The following is a 27014-nucleotide window of genomic DNA, read 5'->3' on the forward strand; positions in this document are numbered from 1 at the left end:
GTCTTGTTCGTGGTCTTGTGTGGTGAAGTCCTCCTGCACTTAATATTAACCATTGTATCAAGAGAAATCAACGAGTTATGACTCTTTAAATAAAATAAAATATTTAAGGTCGAGATTACGAAGATCACTATAAAAAGCGATAACAAACAATCGGAATTTCTCTGAGTTTATTTTTTTCTTATATTGATCAACATCTCGGTTCATGTAATGGATGTTACAAAAAATTTGAAGAATCTTTTTTTTTTTTAGCAGAGTGCGCGAAGGCTTTTCGTTCTTTATGTCAAAATCAATTTTGCAAATGCAGAGAATATTGCAGAGTGGGAACTGATCTTTGAAAAGGTGATTTTTTTTAAATGTTTATAAAAAGGACATCTTGTAACTGTCATTATAAAGAGTCAATATTCAGCTGAAATTGACGAGTGGCAAGTTATCGAGAATGGTGTAATGTTTTCTATTTTCTCAATGCATGTCTTGAATTCGTAATTTTCCTCTTAGATCCCTGAGAATCATCTGTAAATATTCACGGTGGTGTCCAATTACGTACAATCATCAAAGGACCATTTAGTGAATTGAAGTTTTGATGTACCTTATTTTCTGTACTTGATGATATTAATTTATTCTCCACTGTCCTATTCATTAAATCTGCTTAAGGAGAGGGAGGGTTTTCTGTAATTATTAGAGCCTTCATATTGTTTAAAAGTATGCAATGGACAACATATCCTGCTTTGGTTTAACTTCCAGTCGGCAGTAAGTCTAAAAAAATGAAACCAAAGCTATAGACTTTTAAAATTGATAATTCGTTTTGCACTTTAAAGAGCTCTTCTTCTGTTGAGTATAATAAGGTTATCTGTTGGAAGGTCTAAGCTTATTTGTATCTAAGAATATGATATTTGTACTGACGAGGAAAACTTTGGAATCAAATAGTCTAATAATCCCACAGTAAATAAATGTAATTGTCACGGGGTGTCAACCACCGAGTCTGTCGTTGACATAACGTCCATTTACCATCTTCCCCATTTAAAACATAATGCCAATAGTGGTGTTTATAGCAAGATTGGTAGATATTTATTTGTACCTTGAAATATCTCGATCGACAATAGACTGTTTTAAAAACAATTATATATCAATCGCCTTGCTAAGTTCAAACATAATGCCGGCTATATATAAAAAAACAGCAGATTTTCATACTAATAAAAATAATAATAACGATAATAACAAAGATCTTCCCGGGAGTTTGGATAAGGTTCCCACTGTCGTGCGATGCGTTACGACAGGATTGTTCCTATTAATCCGCTACGTGAAGATAACATCGGATACGTTTGATACCGTCAACACGATTGTTACGACTGACCTCAATATATGATAAGACCTGATAAATCACCACGATTACTCCACGATTAAAACCACGATTTCAATCGTGATAGGGGGAACCTAACATTATGTATTGTAGACCACAATTGCCAAGGAAATGTATCTTTAACCAATGTAAATGTTTTTAAGACTGGCTTATCTGATCTCTTTATGTGTACAGCATGATTACATATGGACTTTGAGTAAATAACCTTCGGCCCAGATGGTACTATATTTTATGTCATTGAGATTCAAAGATACTTTATTTTATGTATACCCTGTGGAAATTCCTCGCTGTTTCAATTCCTTGTTTTTATTGTAAATTACAATAAACTAATCATAGATAATTCCTGTAGGTTCGCCAGAATTCCCTTTTAATGATTCAACTGATCTCTTAAATGTTTACAGCCATTGTGTTGTCTTATCTTGATATCAGCAAGAGAGAGGGAGAGAGAGAGAGAGAGAGAGAGAGAGAGCGAGAGGGAGGGGATAGAAATTGGGGTTTAACTTCCACCCGACACAAATTAGGTCATTTCGGGACTAACACATTGTTCAATTTTTTTTTTATTTCAATAATTCGCTTGAGCGTAGGGGTATTTAGCAGTGGGAGGGAACCGGAGGACCCGCAGAAAACCCACGAGGTTGGACAGGCAACCCTACTCCTTGTCACGTACAACCTGGGAATCGAAACCACGCCAGTTGACTCAATGACAGACCTTATGATACATGCTCACCACCCCCTCCCCATAAATAATACAGTCAGTAATACAAGTTGATCAAAATTCAGGTCAACTACTAATTAGTAATATATTCCTTAAAGATGCATTATATAAGAGCTAAATATGTCTATTTCAGATTTTTCGTTTGGCCCCAGATGTAAAAACTATAAACTATTATATAGACAGCTATGCACATCAACTCTCTAGAACATAGAATGGCTGAGATTAAAATGGATTAGAACATCCGTGAGATTTAAAATAATAACGATAAAATGGATAATCGAGACTGAGCCTCGATTGTCAAATATCGTTGCAATAAACAATAAACAATCTACACTATTCTTCAAACAGTCAAAACTTCGCTCAGAATAAAGTAAAATTTTATTTTCGGTGTCTATTTTTAAACTGTTGTAACAAAAACGGCTAGATTTTAATCTATATCTTACATAATGCATCTTTAAAGGTCCGGTTAGCTTAAAGATGCATTATGTAAGAATGAGATGGTAACTAGATGTCCCGTCAATCTAACTTATTGATTGATTGCCTGCAAACTAGCACTAATTTACATATATATGTTCAGAAATCCACATTTTTAGGTTACATTTCCAAAAGGGTGTCTTAAATAAAAGCTAATAAAAGAAAATGTTTAATGCCTTTTTAATAATTTGTTAAAACTGATTTAAATCTTTCTTTTTAAAAAAAAAATATTATAATTAATTGGTTTTGTGTAAGATGCACTTTATTTACTTCTTTGGTGCTATAAAATATGAGGCTTGTTATTTTGGAAATATTTATATGCGCCATAAAGTGTAATTGGACAGTAATTGACATGTAATTGACCATTAGATGATTTTGGGAATATAATTGATTACATTTCCATTACTCATTACTTTTGAAATCTTCCATTACTCATTACATGGCCGTTAAAGAACTATGGATATGAAATGCTGCTACCTGGTCAAAATGTCCCTCCTAGCATATTACCTCTTCAATAGCAAGATTAGTGCAGACGAGTTAGGCGTTAAATCCCATTTCACTCATTTCACCTTTATCTATCTGAGAGGGCTGGGTGAACGCAAGGTCTAACGCGTACACTTTAGACCACAAGATATGTCATTCACTTTAGTGGTGTGATTTCTATCCCACACCTTGTGGATTTTCTCCGGTTCCTTTGCGGTGTCCTCACATCACTTAAGAACAATACTTACACGCAAATTATTGTTACTCCCGAAATGACTCACCCCATCTCTCTCTCTCTCTCTCTCTCTCTGGATCTGGCCAAATATTTAGGACGTCGATTGTGGTGGATGTTTCATGTTTTACATAATTATTCCCTAAACTGACATAAACTATTGTAAGGCCAATATCCCTAGAGATGTAATTATCATGTAAATATTAATTACTTCAAATGCCCAACCACAGAGATTATTACTTATTCCCAAGGGATGGTAATATAATAGTCGTGACATATACTTGCTACAGAAACCGCACTTTGTTCCCTTCAATTTCTTTTTAATATAATTTTATATCGTTATTCCTGAGAAGAAGAATATGCTTGTTTTGATATACCGACTTCTTAAACTACAGAAACCGCATTCTGTTTCCTTCAACTTTATTTAATGTAATTTTATATAGCTATTCCTGAGAAGGGTAATATGCTAGTTTTAATATACAGGATTCTTAAACTACAGAAAGCACATTCTGTTTGCTTCAATTTTGTTTAATATAATCTTAAATACTTATTCCTTAAGGGGGGAAATATTCTGGTCTTGATATATGGGCTTCTTAAACTCTACAGAAACCATATTTTATTGGCCTCCAATTTTCTTCGGGTTTTTTTTTCATAATTTTATATATCTATTATTGCTTATTCCCGAGTCATGTAATATGCCAGTCTTAATAACATTGATATACATATTTACTGACTTCTTCAACTACAGAAACCACATTTCCTTCAATTTTGTTTGATGTAATTTTATATATAATATTATTTACTCCCGAGGCGAGTAATATGTCTTGATATACTGGCTTCTTAAACTATATAAACCTATAACGGTAAAGCTCTTTGATTTTTGGGGTATATTCTATGCCCGGAATAACTTGCGGACTGAAAGTCGGAAGCGGATTTGGATATATACAGGGAAATTTGGGGTTATTCTTCTGAAATTTTGTCTTTAAACCTGTTACGGGTTATTCTTCCAAGGTAGTTTTTTTCTCATAAGAAAACATGACATTCTGGGATATTCTCATTTTGCGTACATGTAAACATAGACGGTTTATGAAGAAAGTTTTAAAAAAAAGAACAGAAAAACCTCTGTTTTTCTTTTTCTCGAGATATTTTCTTCAGTTTTTCTTTCCCCAGCATAACCCCAGTCTCGTGCTTTATCCTACACATAAAAAACGCATTTTCTTGACCTTCAATTTTCTCCTTTTTGTCATAATTTTATAAATATAATATAACTTATTCCTGATTCGAGGCTTGTTAAACTCTACAGAAACTGTATTTTCTTGGCTTTCAGTTTCCCTTTCTTTTGGTAATGTTATATATTCATACATATAACAGTTCTGTCAATTGTGTTACCTTTCTTTCTTCTCGAAGAAATTAAAACGCGTTATTTATTGCACAGATGTAATTTTGAATATTACAAATTTCTGATTCAGAAATTAGAGCTTCCTTAATTTGGGAATAACAAATAAGAAGATGCTCGTTATTTGTGAAATAAATGTGATTTTAATGATATATACCAACATATAAAAATGTCATAGCATATTATTTATTGCAGAGACGTGATTTCGTATATTAAAAAAATCATAGATTCGGAACATATAATATCGTTGTTAATCTAAGTAAAGAATAACAAAATGTTGCTGATGGAATGAATAAATCAATGATACAAAACCACAGAATGAAAGGACTTTCTGTACGAGAAATTTTCTCCTTGTTTCATCACAGTCCTTGGAATATTTCAAGCTGTGTGCATAGCATACTTTGGCCCCATGTAGATCCCTAGCTTCCCTAAAACATTAAAGAGTCACGGTGGCTCAGTGGGTAAAACGTTCGCTGTCTTACCCGGAGGTCCCGTGTTCGATCTCTGCGTTAGCCGAGGAAGGTCATCGTGATTTTCCGCCGTGGTTTCTCCTTGACAGTGGTGCAGGAACGACGACCTGGCAAGGGCACAACTTATAGTCGTTCAGATGAAACAAAAAACGTAGGTGCCGTGTACATATTGGTGTGCAAGTAAAGGGTCATTTAACAGTTAGAATTCGATATAAGAGTAGGCCATTTCATTTCATTTCACATGCATATACATGTAAGAGAGATACAGACAATTTTCGAACAATTAAGTGTAAGAGTATTCCTCTATGTCCAATCCAGACTAAGAACAAAGTTACCATTGGACTTAATTATACTGGGTCCAAAAGAGTCGCTGGAGTTGATCTTATAAAACATATCCGTTGGCCAAGATCTAAATTAATGAGATTTTCTTGTGTATGGCATTTAAAATGGAGACCTTAACAGGATTACATTTTTTACGTATTATACTGTCTATGTCGACGGTTCTTGTAAATGAAATGAAAATAGGATTTAATGGCCTAATGAAGATGAACTTACGCAATACAGTACGTGTTCCTTGAAAGAATTTTGCCCAGACAGTGGCACTATGCGGCCTACTGTTATTTAGAATTACAACTGTCAAGGATTGATTTACGTGCAGGGTACTGTTCCTTACCAGAAAAATTCGCGACTAAAATCGTGCCAGCGTCATATTTACTGAGTCACCACAGCTCCTACATATATAAAGAATCAAGTCACAATGGTGTGTGGTAGGGATGACCTAGTGGTCTAGAGTGTCGCGCTTCGAGCTTTAGCTGACCGGTCACCTCGTCGTTTCAATCCCTGGAGTGTTCGTATATATGTAGCGTGGAGATAGAGGCGCCGTCTCAACCTCGTGCGTTAAGTATAATAAAAAAAGACAACTTATCTGCGATATCACCATCAGTGGAAGCGGACGTTAAAAGAAGAAAAAGTCATAATGCTATTGATTAAGAAGACGATATGACGCCGCCTACTGCATGCATACCGTTTGAGCGGGGGAGAAATCTAACAATTCCTCTTAATGATTGCTCTCTTAGAATTGGTCACGCGTAGATCCAGTCAAACATCTCCAAGCGATTAATGACGGTGGGTCTATAGGATAATATTATAGTAGTTGGCTGTTTCAGAACAACTATAATCCCCGACCACCAATGAACATGTGTACGCGGTTTGTTTTACGTATTTAAGCCAGTCGTCTGTATCTAATGTGATTTGTCCGCGATGTCATTCTGAATAGAAGCGGACGTTAAGTCCAAATGGACTTTATTTAAAGGGTTCTTATATCTGGAAACAACCCAAGATTTTGTTTGTGACGGGAAAAGTGTTTTTGCAAACACATTCTTTTACCTCTTGTAAGAATCGGGGAAAAAAAGATTCAGATATAACCGAATTTCTTTTTTCTCACCAAACCAAAAACCATAACTCATGTGAAACCATGCGGGTCGATTAAATTGTAGTGATAAAAAGTTAATCGATTATTCCGAACCAGAAAAACTTTTCTAGGTGTTTTATGCTAATTTAAGGAACATAAAGAGTGTAGTGTGTGCGATTATGGGCACTACGTTTCAAGTCACGTGTCAAGTAGGGTGGACGTAGATTTCATGCTGTTAAAACTCTGTCAATTATAGTCCGTCACTCAATCTTGGATTAACTATTGTTCCTGTTAGAGAGCGTTAGAAATGGTGGTGGCGATCACAGATTTTATTTTTTATTTAATAAGGTAAGACTTCCTTAGTTTATTAGATTTGGGAGCTCTTTAGAACATCGGGTCTGTTTCGGTCATCTCTTCAACATCGTGGGTTTTCTCCGAGTCATTTGTTTCCTCCCATTGCTATTGTAGGCTACCATAGCTTAGTCCCGAAATGCTCCAACTAATCTCTCTCTCTCAGGCGCAGAATGGAGATGGCGTCGTTAGGGTTGAGAATAGTATAATTGTCATGTTATAGAGGTAACACCACGTTTCACATTTTTCAATCGTATCAATTGAATAATAAAAGATACTCATCATAATACCAATAATACTAAGTGAGTAGAACGCTGGCTCGCGAGTTCTCTCTCGAAGTTGGCCGAGAAAGGTCATCGGAATTTTCCGGCATAGTCCCCCCTTGTCAGTGGTACAGGACGGAGGGCCTGACAAGGATAGCTATCTAGTCGTTCGGATGGGACGAACAACCGGGGTCCTGTGTACACATTGGCGTTCTCGTAAAAGTTCCCTAAGCAGTCGGTGTTCGATATAAGAGTAGGCCGTAGCACCGATGTCCGGGCAAAATCTCCCTCTTCATTAACCAAGTAGGAACAGAACAGTAGGACGTTAAACACCATTTCACTTTCCATTAATACTAATATTTTCGAGACCAGTAACGTACAGAGGTTTTTGTCGGCGTTGTATAGGACAGGTGTATGGCCTAATACTGTGAAATGTTGGAAAGAAAAACAATTTAAATACCCAAAATAGGTGAAATAAACCTTTTATCCAAATTTAATTTTAAAAACACCACCCATATTAATCAGGATCGGTGACACAAATAAGATCTCCTGTCAAAAAAACACTAGACGTATTTCATTTTTTACTGGTTGTGTACTTTGGTTGCGCTTACTAAAACATAGATCCACGCCGACTTGTTGGAGAGGAATTGAGAGAAATGGGGTTTAACGTCCACTATGCACAAACTAGGTCTTATCCGGAATAACGTATTGTACAATTTTATTTCAATAATTCGCTTGCGCTTATGGGTCTTTAGCAGTCGGATGAAACCAGAGGACCCGAGAAGAGCCACGAGATTGGGCAGCCGACCCTTTTCCTTGTCACGTACATACATTGGTTCGAAATCACGCCACGTGACTCAATGACAGAAGAAACTGGAGGACCAGGAGAAAACCCACGAGGTGACCCTATTCCTTGTTAAGTACAGGCGTTGGTTCGAAACAACGCCACTTGACTCAGTGGCAGACATTTTGGACTAGATCATGTCGACCCTTCTATTCCGTACCTTAGCGGTTGACATTTTCTAACTAGTCCCCTATCGCACAAATGGAGCCGTCATTTATATTCAGTAGGGCCATTAATGGTTTTTCGATTTGTTTTTAATATCTTTCTGTTATTAGTTTTATTGTAGTGACCTATGCCAATAATAAAAGCGATGATACGACAGCCTTGTTAGACAGAATATTACAAGGATATGATAAACGTTTAAGACCAGGATTCGGGGGTATGTATAACTATTCAAAGTGACGTTATGCAAATTAAGTTTTGAAAGTGGCGTTATGCAAATTAAGTTTTGAAAATTAAGTTTTGAAAGTGGCTTTATGCAAATTAAGTTTTGAAAGTGGCATTATGCAAATTAAGTTTTGAAAGTGGCATTATACAAATTAAATTTGTTTGGTTAGTGCAGGTAAAAGATCCCTTGACAGTTAGAATTCGATCTAAGAGTAGGCCGTCTATATAAGCCGTAGCACCGCTCTCCTCGGAAAAATATCCTCATAGCACACTGTATGGCGTAAGCCAGTCTAAGAGCAGAACAGTAGGAAGCCAAACCCACATTGGAGTGCCCGTAAAAGATCCCTTGACAGTTAGAATTCGACCTAAGAGTAGGCCGTGTAAGCCGTAGTTCCGCTGTCCGCTGAAAAATTCTCTCATAGCACACTGTATGGTGTATGCCAGTCTAAGAGCAGAACAGTAGGACGCCAAACCCCATTTATTTAATTTCATTTCGTTTGGTTAGTTTCCTTATTCCAAAGACTGGTAACTTTAAATTCATACAATTCAAAACATACCCCAATGTACTGTTTTTCGTCTTCTGTGGGTCTCCTGGGGGATGTTCCAGACTGGTGTCTGTCTTTGCATTGGTGTATGTCTACGCGTTCTGGCGGAACTTAAAGTATAGAGGTCCACATGTTTTGGGGACCTAGCAAGGATTAAGCGACGTGTAGTTCAGGTGACAAGAAAAACCGAGTTTCATCCGTGTGCGCGATGAGAATTAGATTAGAATAAGACGGAAACGCCAATGTCCGAGCAAAATAGCGGGGTTGGATGGCCGAGTGGTTAGCGCCTGAGATAGCGGGGTTGGATGGCCGAGTGGTTAGCGCCTGAGCGTAGTATCATAAGGCCTGTCATTGAGTCGATTGGCGTGGTTTCGATTCCCTGGTTGGACGTGACAAGAAGTGGGGTCGCCTGTCCAACCCCGTGGGTTTTCTCCGGGTCCTCCGGTTTCCTCCCACTGCTAAAGACCCCTACGCACGAGCCAATTATTGAAATAAAAATTGAACTATACATTAGTCCCGAAATGACCTAGTTTGTGTCGAGTGGACGTTAAGCCCCATTTCTCTCTCTTCTTTACGGGCCAAATTTCACTCAAAGTACTGGTGAAATTACAATGGATTCGATAACTTTGTGTACAAAGGGAAACATAATTAATGAATTAAGTGGGGTTTAATGTCCTAAAATCTGCACCAATTGGGTTAACGAAGACGGGGCATAGTGTGCTATGAAGGAAATATTTCCTGGACAGCAACTGAATTCCAACTGCCAAGGGATATTTTACGTGCACACGAACGTGCACACAGGGTCTTGGTTTTTCGTCCTATCCTAACGACTAGACACTGTACAAGGTACATCATATAGTCGTTTGGATATAAGGACTCCCGCGGTCCAGTGTGCACATATTCGCGTAAGTACCGCTGTCCGAGCAAAGTGTCCCCACAGCACACTGTATGGCGTAGCCCGTCTGTATTAGCCCAATCGGAGTAGAACACTAGGACGTTAAACCCCATTTTATATCATTTCATAATACTTGAAGAGCGTCATCAATAAACAATGAATAATATCCTTAATTACCACTTCATAGAGAAGACATATTGCTTAACCACACGGAACAATTGATCAATACAATGAGTAGTTTAGAACTTTTATAGCTATCCTGGAATTAGAAACCAATATTTTAATAGTTATCCTAATGTTGGTTTCTGACGGACATATCATCACCTCCATTCCCAGACAGGATTAAATAGCATGATTTATGTTCTAACTTTCCTTGTTTAGACCTTCCGTTAAAGTAGCTAAGTCTCTAACTCAATATCGACATTCAAAAGACGGGTTATTTGTCAATGTAACATTGATGTTGTGATCTTGCCGGGAAAAGATGGGCTTCTGATATCCAATATTTAAGACAAAATAAACATTTTACCATTGGTACACGAATTGTGTACCATAATGCGTTTCAGCGCCATTTGTAACAAGGGACTCGAAAAACGAGGCTAGACATATTCCTCAAGTCATGTCAAACGGTGGCCTCATATTCTTATCTGGAGAGCATGTGCAATAAATACTTTCGATGTAAACTGTAATAACCAGATGCTAGAGATTGACATTCGATTGAGACTGACGTACTTCGCCGAACATAGCTGATTTGAAATTAAGAGTAAAAACGGAAACGCTTTAATGTAAATCAGTTTATATATATTCATATTACAATATTATATGCGTTGCGACCCATTTTGTGTCCATTTCTAGGTCCCAAATATTAGCGATTTAGCTCCTTTAATTTAAGTTTCTATAACTACATACTGTTGGTTCATAGAGACCATTAAGCTGGTAACGGTTAATGCATCATAAAAGCTATATATGTATCCAGCACTCGTCTGGACAATTTTCTTAATGTCATTAAGTCTGCGAAAATCTGCTAGATTCATTTGCTAGTAGAACATTTATGAGGAATTGGTTAGCCGTGTGTCATGTCAGAACCCGGGTCGCGCCGTCTCAATAAGTCCATATCGAATTGTAGGCGTCTAGTCTAATATCAAATCACTTGTACATAAAGTTGTCATAGTATCTTTAATTCGAACTTAGCTCTTCTAACACATCTAAGTAATGCACAAATAATTTACCTGGTCGAAATCCGTAAATAGGTTTAATATTCTGTTGAAGCAACGATAATTATATTTTAAATTTATTATCATATGACGGAGTCTGTCTAGTCGCGTTTTTGATCATATCTATATAAATCTCGCATGCTACATTAAAGTTGGGTTTACAAATGTATCAAGAATGAATTAACCCTAATCCCCTACAAATTAATATAAAAGCCCGTCTAGTCTCAAGGGTAAATATTTATTGTGAAAATTGTGTCTATATGGTCGTATATTTATATTTTCAGGTCTTCCGACAACTGTTAAGACAGATATTATGGTAAGATCGATGGGGCCTATATCTGAAAAGAAAATGGTAGGTATTCAACCTCATATTTGAATATTCTTAATATAAACAATGTAAAGGTAGTTAGCTCCATATATAAACCAACCCCATAATGATGGTTATACCCCATAATGAAGGTTATACCCCATAATGAAGGATATTTCTAATATATTAAATATTTCTAATATAAACCATGAAGGGTATTTAACCCCATATTAAATATTTCTAATACAAACAATGAACGGTATTTAACCTCATATTAAATATTTCTAATATAAACAACGAAGGTTATTTAACCCAATATTAAATATTTCTAATATAAACAATAAATGGGAATTTAACCCCATATTAAATATTTCTAATATAAACAATAAATGGGAATTTAACCTCATATTAAATATTTCTAATATAAACAATTAATAGGATTTAACCCCATATTAAATATGTCTAATATAAACAATGAAGGGTATTTAGCCCCATATTAAATATGTCTAATATAAACAATGGAGGGTATTTAGCCCCATATTAAATATTTCTAATTTAACCAATGAAGGCTATTTAACCCCATATTAAATAATCTAAACAATGAAAAGTATTTAACACCATATTATTGGATACCATGAAGGCTATTTAACACCCCATATTGCATATCAATGATATTCAAACCACGAAAGTCAACCACGGGCATTTTGTTATGCAATATGAAATCTGTTTTACATATAGAAGTTCCCTTCGTGATCGCTGACACGCGAACATTGTTGAAAAACATAAAATTGGTAGTTCATATATACGCTGACAAATGAAATTCAAGTAGCTTAGAGACGCTAAAAATCCATCTGCTTTTAATGAGTGCGAATCCCAAATGATCTTATTCACAATTGATACCCAAACCAAACATATAATTTTGTTAGAACAATGGCGTGTCTATTCCGAATTTACATTTCCCTTTGTACCATAAAGGTCATTGTCTGTAGAGCTACAGACCTAGATTAACTTTTTTAAACATAAATAAAATCGGCTTTAAATCATTTAAAGGAGAATGACAAACCTTTCCATTTGTATCATTGTGTGTAGAATAACAGTCCTAGATTATATTTTAAACACAACTAACCTCAGAATAAAACATTGAAACGAGAATGGTCGTCAATCATAAAGGATTTTTTTTCTGTAGAACTATAATCCAAGATTATATTATTTACTAATCCTGGCTTAAGTCATTTAAAGGAGCATGGTGGTCTGTTCCATATTCAAGAGCACTAAATCATATTACGAACTACTCGAATAAAACCATTTTGAAATAATAAGCATCAGCCGGAATTCGTGAAAGTACCGTATGCTGTGGGCGTTCCGTTTTAATATGTGACTCTCATTTAAGCAGTAGGCAGTCGACATAAGACATGGCCGCATTCTTTTATTTACCGGCGCGCACACGCTCGTCTATAAAACGCTATAGACCACCGGTAAGGGATTTGTCAACAATATCGCCCTTGATGGAAGTGGACGTAGACCTCAGAAACGAACGAACGAACGGTAAGGGCTGACTTAATGTCAAAAATTTCATTGGTCGACGTCCTAATTAACCGACCAATTACAATCGATAAATAAAGTTACTCCTTACTTATGTTCTAGAGATTAATATAATTCTAATGGCGCTTGCAAACAACTAGTTAAGATGAACCTTAGAGAGTAAGGATCCATCTTTACGATAATTATTGAAATAAAATTGCACAATGTATTAGTTCGAAAAAGACTTATTAGCTCGCTCTATTTTTAGAATATAGAATTTACTGAACTTCTCCTTTAATCACCCATCAGACAATGATTTATCTAATTGTGACGTAGATCACATTCCATCGCCATCCCTTCCTTCCAAGGGTCACAAATAGTCAATTAAAAGTGGTTTCGTTATCGTTAGGGAATTATCAAATGTCATTCCTTAATCGCTTGTTCTTTCGTGTTTGTAACACGAGTGGCTTGTATCAAATAGTTCGAGATAAACCAGTGTAGATGATGTGTAAAACACTTATGGGTAAATTGGCTTTCAGACACTACTGAGTAAAGCTCCAGACTAATGGTTAAGAAAGATTTTGGTTGAGCCATGTAATTAGTCCATGTTTGTATCGTGTATCTGGTTCTTTGCGACATGTCTGTCAATATTAACACGGGAACCGCGGTGGTCGTTCAGTTTCACCACACTGCTTAAGACATCTACGCACAAGAAGTGTGTAACATATATGTTAGTCCAGAAATGGTCTAGTTTATGTTGAGGATTCTCTCTCTCTCTCTCAAAGTACAGATACACAGAGGGCCACCTGGGTGTACTTTGGCGTGCATGTGAAACAACGCCTAACAGGAAAACTATATCGCGCTACTGAACACCATTCCAGGTAATTTAACACCTGTATTTGATGGCTATTAACATTTATATTATAAAGATCAAATATACTCAGAAGAGCAAGATGTTCTTATGTTTTAGATATTTATGTCAAACACTGTGTTTGCAGCTGTAGGGCATTGATGTCTATATGTCAGTGGTGCAGGACGGAGATATTACCTCTTTCCTATATGACAGAAAATATATACAAAAAGACTATATAAACATGTTATGATAAAATCAATCTAAATAGTATAAGAATAAATTGAACAAAAAAAATGGGGTGGGGGTTATGTACATATTTACAATTTCAGGTTTGCCATATTCATATATTTAGCTACAGGATAATTTTTTTATTTAAACCTTCCGGAGATGTCTAGCAATCTATGGACTTGTTCAAAGATAATACTTGAAATAATAATATCGTCAGTGCCTTTTAATAATGTCTGTATTGAAATCAGAGGACAGATTAAAAGGTAATGTTCGGTATCTTCAAAATCATGACCGCAAGCGCATACAGGGCTGTCTGAGATGTGCTTTAAGACCATTTAAGTCACTACTGATTTTTTCTTTTTCCCGAACTAAAGTATGATGGCGTTTGTGTGTCAAATTGTTTTAAATTTACTTTTAAATATACTGATAGAGGGATTTGATTTTATAAAGTCGGTTCCATTCCTTAATCGTAGATGGTATATATGATTTCGAAAATAAAGATGTTCTACAAAAGTACTCTACAAATTAGATTTGTTACGAAGGTTATAAGGCTTTTCCGGGAATAATATCAGTTCATGAAGATAAGGTGGAGTAAGATGATTCATAATTTTGTAAAAGAGTATAAGTTTATGACGCCTTCGCCTCTCCTGCAGTGTGATAAAACCAGTTTCCTCGTATAAAAGTCTATGGCTGGTCCCACTAACAGCACCACATATAGTCCTGAGTGCGTCAAGTTGCAATGATTCTAGTTTGTTAGTAAGTTCGTCGGTGCACCCATCCCATATGACATCACAATAGTCGGAAGAATATAGGATATGCACAATGTTTTCAAAGAATTTCTATTTAGTCTGTACTTCAGAGAGCGGAGAACGTTTACAGGCCTAGAAGTTTTCGTCAAGATATTGTCGATATGTCTATCAAATTTACAGTCATTTTGAAAAGTCAGCCCCAAATGTTTGTGCTCGAATACTTCCTTTATTGCAGTGTGATCTAGTGACAGTGTTGGCAATATTGGGTCCTTTTTAGCAGACACTGTAAGTGTTTCAGTTTTCAGTGGGTTGAAAGAGACCAGACAAGTCTTTGCCCATGTATTGATATTATCTAGGTCTTCATTAAGGACAGCCGCGCATGCAATTGGGTCATGGATTCTCAAATACAAGCTGGTATTATCTGCAAATAGAATTAAGGTTTTCAACAATATCATTTATATAAATAAGGAAGAGGAGCGGTCCGAGGACAGAGCCCTGTGGAATACCAGCAGGGACAGTCAAAGGAGAAGACGAGATACCACTGACAATCACAGATTGGCTTCTATTGGTTAAATAACATCTGAACCAGTCATGTAGACCTCCTCTTATCCCCACCGCCCCAAGCTTATGACAGAGCCCTGCGTGCCAGACCCAGTCAAAAGCCTTGCTAATATCACAGTACACTGCCCTCGTGTACTCGCCTTCATCAATGGCTTGACAAAAGAAGTGTGTAAGATCAAGTAATTGGCAAGTCGTTGATTCGCCGTGCAAAAAACCGCTTTGCAGATTAGTTATAACGGAGTGTGTCCGAAAGAAGTTAAAACATGCTTATATACACATGTTTCCAAATTTTTAGCAACTATACTCAGAAGAGAAACAGGTCTATAATTGCCACATTCCGCTGGGTCACCTTTTTTCAAAATAGCTATTACATTAGCTATTTCCAAATAGAGGGTACTGTTTTAGAAGATAAAGATAAGTTAAATAAATTACATAGTGGTACAGAAATTTCAAAGATTATAGACTTCAAAAGTTTACCATTGATTTTATCTGGTCCAATAGCTTTAGAAACATCAATAGATAGAAGCATGTCTTTAACCTCCTGAGGTGTTAGCTCAATATTGCACAGTGGAGATGGATTTTGTTTAAGAATTGAAGGTTGTGCATTGGCTGTGTCGAGCTATGATTGTTTGATAAAGAATTTGTTAAGAGTGTTTGCCTTTTCAAGGTCAGAAAACGCCGTGGCTCCATTGTTGACAATTGGGGGTAAATCGATGTTTGTGGAGTGTTCACCCTTTACATATGAATTGACAAGATGCCACCAATCTTTACTGCCAAAGTTTTTGGGATCGTTGATTCTATCGTCCAATTTTTGAAAATATTCTTTCTTACATTTCCTAATTAAGTCAATATATACGTTTCTAATGTGTCTGAAGTTTTGCCAATCATGGTCGGAATTTGATTTTACAGCACGCTTGTGAATTTTGTTTTTCTTTCTTGCAAGTTTTCTAATACTATTATTCATCCAAAATATATCACGTGGTCTAATATTTACTACTTTATTTGGAATATTTTTCTTTGCAATCTTTGTCAGATCACATGTAAAAGCAGCATAGGAAAGCTCCACGGAATCATCAACAATTGACTCCCAGTCATATGTCAAAACAAAATGTCCTTCATCTGGCGTCACTACTTTTAACAATATATTAGGTCAAATATGACGCTACAAATTAGATCACTCTTTATTTGTGTATAACTTTGAAAACCGTTTAACTACAAAAATAATACTTATCTCATAACAGTTTGAGTCATGAATGAAATGAAATGGGAATTACCGTCCCAATTTTAGGCACTAACCGGTGTACGTCATGCCCAATCTGTTTCACAGAGAATTACTAATATCTCTGTAAAATATGACTGCTTTCAACACGTGCCGTCACAGCACGCGGCGTCAATCATTGACTGAATGGCGCGTGGATTGTTTACATAAGACGTTACTGCTTCGGGCAGAATGCTGCCTTTTAGTCATTTTAATACCCATTTTATACTAAATAGGAAATAATTTTTACCTACAAATACGGCAAACGTCTTTATTTATTTTTCTAATACATCAAAAAAAATGTTTCAGAATTTAATCTATCAGTGGAAAAAAGTTAATATTTGAGACTCATTATAAGTCGCATAGATGTTATCCGTATCAGTGATTGTAGCGGCCTAGCGAATATTCACTTCTGATCAGTGTGCGTCATGCCATGTGCTATAAGGGAGTGTTTGCCCGGACTGCGGCCGTGCGGTCTTCTCTTATTTAGAATTCCAACTACCAAGGTTTCTTTTACGTGCACGCGAACGTGTACAAGGGGCCACCCGACTGACTAGACACTGTTCCATGCCCGACTCTCCATCTTTCACATGACGAAACCAGTCCGGAAAATTCCGAGGAACTTTTATCAGCGAACACCTCGACTCTATGTGTACAATATTATTATTGTCGTATGTATTGTGTTAACGGCCAACCCAATACATACGTGTTTGTTTCCCAAATTTATTAACCTAGTAGTCTGTCTACAATTCATCCACACTTAATTGAAACTAGTTTATCCTACAAATTTGTCTATTCGGCAATTTTGTACGCAACAGTGGCTATGAACTTAAATTAATACAAGATGACAGTAAACGCACTAAGACTATATAACCAAGTCAATAAAATGTGTGGATTGCTTTTAGAAAAATTTACAATGCGTCACTTAATTCCCAAAGGCTAAGACACTTGTTCACTCGTTCATTAGTTGCATCTTATATAAGGTGTTGGTGCGAATCCTTCTGAGTGCAGTTTGTAATTGCATATTACGTTAAAGAGAGAGAGAGGGGGAGAGAGAGAGAGAGAGAGAGAGACGGGGTTTAACATTCACTCGACACAAACCAGGTAATTTCGGGACTAACATATGGTTCAATTTTATTTTAATAATTCGCTTAGCAGGGTCTTTAGCAGTGGGAGGAAATGGGAGTATCCGGAGAAAACCCACGAGGTTGGACAAGAGACCCTACTCCTTGTCACGTACAACCGAGAAATCGAAACCACGCCAGTTGATTCAAGGACAGACCTAATGATACAGCGCCATCCAACCCCACTTACGTTAAAGGAACAATGGTAATGGTTTGCACTGGTGTAAAGTAGACGTGGGGGTCTAACGTACATGCTTTAGATCGGTAAGGTCTGTTACTGAGCTATAAATCGCTTAAACTTCTGAAATCCACACACTATTTAACTATAAGTATATTTATTTTACATCACCTTATACCACTTGTAATTACTTGGAAAGTTCGTCTAACATTTTTTGTTGTAATTTTATATAAATACGTCGTGGCGAATTTTCAAAAGTTATGTACCTAATGCTAGGTTTCCACTGTCGTGCGATGCGTTACGTTAGGATTGACCACGATCTGCTACGTAAAGATATGTTCGGATATGTTTCAATACGATCAACACAATTCCTACGACTGACCTCAATAATATGATAAGACCTGATAGGATCACCACGTTTACTTTACGATTAAAACCACGATTTCAATCGTTGCACGAATCGTGATAATGGGAACATAGCACAACAGCTTTTGATTGCTCTTAACATTTGGATCATATTTGAAACTGTGGGTTTCGCTCTTTTTATAATTATTGAATTACTTTTCAGCATTTATGTGCTATTACATTATATTGAAACTGTATAAATCCCATTGTCCGTCTAACCATTTCCCAACGATTTGGTCTTCATTATTTCTAGACCCTAAATTTTAGTTTGGGGTGGTCGGGCATACAACCACGCAGTTGGCCCCGGACGTCACCAAACGTTTTAATAAAACTAGGAAATATCACGAACCAAATTTTCATCATCCTAGGTCAGTGCTAATTATGTGGAGACTTATCCTCTCCCCCAAATTCTTAAACCTAACCCTGAACCTGAAATCTGAAAAGATAAATCTTTACCGTAAAGACGTTCATGGAATTGTATCACTTTAACCCTAATAAATAAAATCGGAATTTGTAAGTTGCTTATAATTCATTGCGTGCACTAGACCTTTTAACAAAGGCAATCAGTTCTACCAGTAGTTTGGTAGCAAATTTAAAGAAGTAAAACAATCATTAACTGACTATCCATTAAAAAATTTGGCGTCAGGAGAGAACGGATATCATTAAATTTTGAGATGGCTGAAACGGTAACGTAAACATCCATTTATACAATCTTAGTTTTGGCAAATTGCTCTCAATAAAATCTTGTCAACTTTCTCGAGTTTTATATCAACGAGATTCTCCAGCTCCCGGGACAATTCAAGTTCGGACATCAAATTTTTATTCTTGCTCCTTTTCAAAATGATGGGAACTATAATGAAAACTAGTCAGAAATTTTCTTGGAGCAACAAAACTCTTAATCGATTTTTGGTTATTTTCTGAAGTAAACCAGTTATTTCAAGTATTTCATTTGAGTATTGACATTATCTGGTGGTTGTTTTTTTTATTTCAAAATTGGAGAGCATCAGCAAGGCCAGAGGGCTATATATTAGTTAATCTTGGTCGTACTTGTGTTCCATGGTCCGACGATAAGAAAAACGTAATACATACTGTCAAAGCGACCGTCATTTATTCTAAGCGATTTAAATTTAAGAGAATTTTACATAACCGATCGTCATTTGATTGAATTTAAATCCCTTATTGTGAACATCGAATCTCTGAAAGAAATATTAGTCCAAAAAGTGGTTCAATTCCTTTCAGTACAAAGATACGATGAATTGAAAACTTGTCAACATTCGTCATCCCTGTCAGACGATAAACGGAATATTGCCAAAACAAGCCAGCGCCACCTAAATCTTGGATCTTGCCTAAAGTCTTTTGATGGGCCTCTTTTAACCCAATTGAATCCAAGCCATGAGTTCATCTTTCATTGATATTTTGATTTTGTATTTTCATTTTAATGTTAAGTTCTCTGTTTTGGGTACATATTTGGCCTGAATTAAGGCATGAAAATTAGATATTAAATGGCGATCGATGGCTTTAACTTTTTTTCTTCCGAAAAGAACCACAACACCAGCATGCGTGCCACATTTTGTTGCAATAAAGGCGGTTATAATCTACAAAATCGGTATATTTCCTCCTTGAAACGCACCTGTGCAGCTAATTAGCTTCATTTACACGGATTTGAATAAACACAATCGAAGTAACATATAGAGAAAGACAAGGATGGGGCTTAACGTCCACTTCACACAAACTAGTCACTTCAGAAGTAACTTGTGGGACATATTTATTCCAATAATTCGCGAGTGCGTAGGGGTCGTTAGCAGTTGGGTGGGGGCGGTGGCAGAGGACACAGAGAAAACCCTCGATGATGGGCAGGCGACCCTACTCCTTGTCTTCTCCATTGACTCATAGGACACATCCAAATAACCATCCATCCTTTCTCTTTCTATGTACACATTCGATGGATTGTTATTTGGATGAGAAATTAGAATGTCGCAGGTTCCCTTCCAATCGAGACATACTAAACTTTGGCTGTCTGTCTACAGTTAGCTCTATAGTTAGCTCCGTCTGGGAACATACACTAAGCTCTGTCATCCAGAAAAATATTCTACGACTATTAGTCTGGATGCGTTGTCAACATTTGAGAATAATAGGTCATTGGCTAGATTATCCGGTCTTTTACATTATAATAAACAAAGTCTAAGGGAGGCAACTAGTCCTTAAACAAGATGTTCACGCCCATGAAATTAATTCAAGAATGCCATTTCAAAAAATCTATTTGATTGCATGCCAGTTCAATATACAACACTCTTATTTTTTTTTATTGTAAAATTTCTCTCTTCATATCTATGTTTTTTTTTGTTTTTTTGTTTTTTTTTAAATCAATCCTAATTCGTCGTCATGATTCATGTTTGTTTATATTAATGCAAAAATTATGGGATTTATTGCGGGAAGGGGCACAACTCTTACTTGACCTGGCCAGAAGATACTGGATAATCAACCACCTTAAATAACCAAACTCAAATATTGACAACGGACCCAGGCCCGCTGTACGTTGAATGCTATGAAGCTCTGGGTGACCGAGCCTAACTAGTTGACCGATATTTTAAGTCCCAAATCGAAGGTTTTATTATACTTCGAGAATTTTGGGAAGTATTGATTCCGCGTCCATTGACTGAAATTGAATAGGTTTATTTTGTCTTTTTGTATTTGACAGGGGGGTTGGATGGCTTAGTGGTTAGCACGTGCGCGCTGTATCATTAAGTCTGTCATTGAGTCAACTGGCGTGGTTTCGAATCCCCGGTTGTACGTGACAAGGAGTAGGGTCGCCTGTCCAACCTCGTGGAATGTCTCCGGGTCCTCCCGTTTCCTCCCACTGGTAAAGACCCCTACGCGCAAGCGAATTATGGAAATAAATTGAACCATATGTTAGTCCCGAAATGACCTAGTTTGGGCGGGTGGACGTTAAATTCCATTTCTCTCTCTCTCTCTCTCTCTCTCTCTCTCTCTGTATTTGACAGATGTAAAACGGAGTAAAACCGCATTACAAAATAGTGTACTAATTTATTGGATATGGCGGCCATTCTGAGCACAGATCTATTCTCAAAGTAGATGGATCTCTGTGTGAAGAATGCCGAAGAGGTCCAGCGATTTCATTTGTACTATTCACCATTTCTCTTTCTAGATATATTCGATGGATTGCTATTTTAGACAATATTGGATTGATAAAAGATTGTCCTTTAATGCTAGTGTTGAACCCATAAATCAAGTGACGTTAAATGTTAAAATGCTGAACAAGATTTGGGCTCCAGACACGGTCTTTTTAAATGGCGGACATTCTTACGTGCATATGATTACGTCACCAAATAAATTCGTCCGCTTATCTGCTAATGGCAGCGTTTATCTCTCTCAAAGGTAACATATTTAAAGTTCCATTACATATTTACATTAAAGTTATGGATGAAACTGCTTAATGGTCCCAAATGGCAATGCTTAATCTATTTTTCAAATCATAATATAATATTAAGTATGATGGAGTCTCACACAAATTAGAAAATAAATGTAAAGCAAGCAACAATCATATTTTATCTGAACATTTCACATTTGTCAAGTGATATATTTTTCTTTGGTGACAGGCTAACAATTAAAGCAACATGCCCAATGCACCTGGAGAAATTCCCAATGGACTCGCAGAAATGCCCACTGTTTGTAGCTAGTTGTAAGTTTTCAATTTATATTTGTCAGTAGAATGTATTAAAGTAGTCGATCATCATTTCACAGATTCCCTTGTAAACGATACCATTTAGTAATTGAATGGAATATACAGTTCACAATTCTATGGAATACAATTACTGCTTATTACGCAGCGACATTGCGGCTAGCCTTCACTATATGCATTGCTTCAGTACGACTGTAGAGAAGTCTAGTCGAAACGTCGCTTAGTAATAAGCAGTAATTGTATTCCATAGAATTGTGACCTGTATATACAACTGGGATAGTTGAATCTCAACTTTGCCCCCAAACAGCAAATAGAGATCAGCAGCTATAGGAGATTTGAGGAACGAATATTTACTGTTGTTTATCCTTCATATTTTAAGATATCTAAAAATATGAATTTTAACTACACCAATTGTTCCACGGAACCTTCGGAGCGACTTCACAATCTGTTCATCAGACTATTCGAAACTCCTGAATCATTTTCGCTACACTTTGAATACAGAGAATATGAGTGGTGGACATATTCTGAGATCTGATATTTAGCCAAGACTTTTAAATGGGTTATAATAAATTATGGGGTCTGTACAAGAATATAATAATATCTCGAAAATATAATAAAATTTTCTCGAAATCCAACTAATTCAGTACCTTATTTTAATTTTAACATAAATCCCCAATAATTAAATTTAACTTAAATTTAAAAATTAGTAACCATTGTGAGCTGCTACTTATGACAACATGATTCTATATTAAAGATTATATTAATATAGTACCAATTTAAATGCTTGTTATTTCTGGTCTGAAGTTGCCTATGGTTCTAATGATGTATCGTATAAATGGCGGTATGGAGATCTGAAAGCTGTGTCTATAGCAGGTGGTATGACCATGTCACAGTTTGATCTGATTAATATAGAAGCCAGCCATTTTACAGAATTCTTTAAAGGAGGTAATATACAAACGGCGGGGATCTTGTGTTGCTATGAATTAAGAGTAGTAATTATCTCCCCTGAATTGGCTACCCAATTGATTGCAATTATTTCTTTTTCCACATTTTCCCCATTTTGCATGACACCTTTTCTTGAATTTTTGGCATAGAATTGGCATATGGGTAAGGATGTACATTGCATCGACTGTCGGTTTTGGGGGGAATATGCACCATTTAGTTGCGGAAGGATCAAGAATCAAAGGGGAAAATCATCCACCAAATGATGCCACAATCTCTGTAGATCCCCTTGACCAGGTCTAGAATTATACGAGACGGTCACCTCCCTTTAATGTTTTTATCAGATTAATTTTACAAGCTTGGCTGGGTTCTTTGTAGTTATACAGATAAAGGTCATCAGAAGGCTAAAAAAAAATGTTATATGACAGGAATCGACATGAATTTGATAGTGAAGTCAGCGCGGAGAGAAATAATGGCTCTATGGAAAATCTTTCCATAGCCACTGCAATTTTGTGGCTGATTCAGGGGAAGCAACCTCCATTATAGTAAGCGGTTGTTTCCCTTTGGTTGTTGATGACGCTGTAATTCTCCCAATTGAAAGTCGAATGTAATGATATTCATTTCAGTTCCACATTCTATCGTGTCAGTAAATTTTCACCTAAGAAGACATACTGGTTATTTTTTAATCCAAGTTTATGTACCCTGTTGTTTATTGGTTGTACTATCGTGGGTATCATTCTGGATCAACAGGGAGGCCACGGCGGACCGAATAGCGTTAGGTAAGTGTGTTGAGCTTAAAAGTAATACCCGCACCTTACTTAAACCTGACACAAAGGGGTGATTCTTTTAGGCAATTTGTAAGTGATTTTAAATTGCCCATTAATTGCTAGAATAACCTGTGTGCGTCACTGCGTGGGCAAATATCACCCTATGTTTAATATTCTGCTACAAAGAACTGCTCGTCGCATTAAAAATCGCAGTGTGTGTGCGGCAACAAGAATATTTTCGTGGAGCAAACAACGCAAGTTAAAATACCTTGCGGTCTTTCGAAAAGGTATCTCCATTTTGACTAGTCACAAGATCAGCGGTCACAACCACAGAATCGTCACCTACATATTACGTGTAACACCAACAAAATACAGCGTTTGGCAGTTGGGATTTGAAATAAGAGTAGGCGGTAGCGCCGTTGTCCCAGAAAAGGATCTCTCATAGCACACTGCATAGCGTGTGACATTCTTCATTAACCCGGATGGAGAAGAAAAGTAAAACGTTAAACTCCATTTCATTTGATGTTTTCAGGAACAACAACAGTATTGACAATGACATTTTTGGCACTGGATAGTCGAGATGATCTACCACGCGTTTCTTATAGTACAGCTCTGGATGTGTATGTTGCAATGTGTTTCCTCTTTGTGTTCGCGTCAATAGTCCAGTTTGCAGGAGTACATCATTTTACCAAATATGGAATAGCAGAAAAACAAGAAGGATTTGCAGCCAGCGATGATAGTGATGATGATAGCGAGGTAATCAGATTATATACTTCCCCGTCTTGTCCAATCATAACGAGGAGCCACGGTGGCTCAGTGAGAATAGCTCTTGGTCACTAACCAGGCGATAAAGTTGCTGTGCGTAGGGTGCCCCACCATAAATACATATCTCCAAATATCTCGACAATTACACCACAATATCACCACCAAGCCTTAAATCAGCTTCAAACTTCTATAGTCACTAAATAAACGGTCATGCTGTACTTAATAAGCTATGACCATTTAATCATCCATAAATAATACACTGAAAGATGGTTCCGAGCAAAAAATAGTTTACGTGCCCTTGTTTTGAAAGTTGTCTCGCTTAACCCGTCTACCGACCATTCTACGTTTGACTAACAGGTCGGGATAATCAAGACTACATTTTTAAGAAACATAACAGAAATCTGGAACAATAAATTGAATTTAGAAACACGCACGTTGGGCATCTCAACAATTGTTTTAGGAACCTTTTAAAAGTAAAATGAAACTACTGCTAGTATCATGTTCTTGCCCAACGCAAGTATTTCAGAGATATTATTTGTATTAAACCAAAATATACCGCTCCTAATGGTACAGTTAATGATAAAGCAATTTAAAAAATAAAACGAAAGTAATGTCTAAAGCTGCTGTAATAACCAATAAGTAAATATTACTGCTATTCAGAATCGTCAACAGTAGGTTTTTTACGGCTGTAATAGTTGATAGATGTGTAGAGAATTGCACGTGCGATGGCTATTTATAGTATCATACACTCTTCCGCTGAATGTTATCTTAGTGCGTAGTGTATGCGAGAAATCAGTTCAAGATCAGCCACTGAAGCTTGTACATTCGCCGTGTCGAGACCAACTTTCTGTACGTGGATTTTCCGGTCTGCTTATCACAGCGTCTAATGTTTCGGGTGATACGAAAACCTTGCACGTAAAATAGCCATGGAAACACATAGTTGTATCTCTAAGTTGGCCGTGGAAGTTCATGGGGTTTCTCGTTGTCAATGGGGTAACAGCGTTTAATCTTCCGTCTTCACTAGGCCGTTTGGCGCAGGAAACCCCATTTCATTTTATTTCACCATAATATACTACAATTAATTATTCTTTTATTTCAGGAAGAACGCTACATACATGAAGAACGTATAAACGTACAGCGTACAGATTCTGTTGCTAAACATGGATTTTGTTACATGTGTGTTCAGTGTTTAGGAAAATTCTTAAAATGTTTATTACATTCTAGAAATAATAAGTTCAAAAGACACGTGCGGAACGCGCTAGGACTTAACAGTGTGAGTAAAATAGACAAGGTGTCAAGAGTTCTCTTCCCCATGGCCTTTACCACATTAAATATTGTTTATTGGGTTTCGTATCTTACGCATTAAATATTCTAGTTTGTCTCTTTTACATAAAACATTTTACGTGCAGACAGTTAAAAGTCACTCTCAGATTACTCGTTTGTGAATATCTGTAATAATATGCGTTATTCAGTTTCGTAGAGAAATGATTTGCACCGGGACAATCAAATTCAAAGACTTCACCATTCGAACCAGTGGTTGTCGCCATTACACGTCACGGGATACGACCGCAAAATGGGAAAGGCACCATGACTTTAGAGAACGACCGTACCTTCCGACGTGTACAATCCCGACCAACCAGTTATATCAGATTCATCATGTCAGATTCAGCAGTTTTTGCTGGTTTCTGATAGATTTGCCGTTTCCTAGGGCGTCATAAGCCCACCATTTATATTAGATTCGTCCGGTCGGAGGTGGCCAGCAGTTTTTGCTGGTTACTGATAGATTTGCCGTTTCTTAGGGCGCCATAAGCCCACCAGTTATATCATATTCATCCGGTCGTAGGTGGCTTAAGCCAGCAGTTTTTATTGGTTTCTGATAGATTTGTCGTTTCCTAGGGCGTATAAGCCCGTCGTAACGTGTTGTAGTAAATTATCTGATCTCTGATATCTTGGGCCACCATCAGACAACCACTGAAGGAAAGTTGAATATTGTCCTTTCTCTCTATCGTTGTTGTATCTCCTTAGTCTCAAATTTACCCAAGAAAAGAAAAGTTTTGACGGGTCATTTCGTTCATATCATCGTAGTGGACCAATTGCTGTTAGATCTTATTATTTGACTATGTACAGGTATGTTAATTACGAGATCCGCAGTGGTTCAGTGAGTAAGACACCGGCTCACTAAACAGGTTGTCTCAGGTTCGCTTCCGGTGTTGTCCGAGAGATTTTATTGGGACTTTTAGGCGGGGTTCCCCCCTTGTCATTGGTGCAGTGTCTTGTCGTTCGGATGGAACGAAAAAACAAGGATTCGTGTACACTTGGCGTGCACGTAAAAAAGTCCGTGATCGTTGAAATTCAGAATAAGAGTAGTCTGTCCGGGCAAACTGTTACAGCACACTATACGGCGTATGTATATATGTTGCCATTAGCCTAGTCAGTACAGACCAGTAGGACGTTAAACCCCATTTCATTTCACGTGTTCATTACATTATGTGTATATGATATGCATATTATTTAACTGAATATGTAATGACCAGCCTAATTTTTAAAACATCGAATAAAAGGTATACCAGATGTCGTGTATGTTTACTTGTAATTATTAAATATTGAAATATATTGATAGAT

The 27014-nt window shown here is 36.9% G+C and overlaps 1 protein-coding gene across 1 annotated transcript; it reads left to right on the forward strand.

Annotated features, from left to right (window-relative positions):
• The first annotated feature begins 6294 nt into the window (after positions 1–6294).
• LOC126829458 (gamma-aminobutyric acid receptor alpha-like) lies at positions 6295–26956 on the forward strand. The gene is made up of 9 exons (XM_050559367.2): positions 6295–6886; positions 8272–8375; positions 11319–11386; positions 21385–21614; positions 21836–21918; positions 22723–22863; positions 23487–23639; positions 24160–24383; positions 25492–26956. The coding sequence occupies exons 1-9, from the start codon at positions 6846–6848 to the stop codon at positions 25756–25758; spliced, it is 1311 nt and encodes a 436-aa protein (XP_050415324.2). The 5' UTR covers positions 6295–6845; the 3' UTR covers positions 25759–26956.
• Positions 26957–27014: the final 58 nt, after the last annotated feature.

The sequence above is a fragment of the Patella vulgata genome, chromosome 8 (genome assembly GCF_932274485.2).
Source record: "Patella vulgata chromosome 8, xgPatVulg1.2, whole genome shotgun sequence".
Lineage (NCBI taxonomy): Eukaryota > Metazoa > Mollusca > Gastropoda > Patellidae > Patella > Patella vulgata.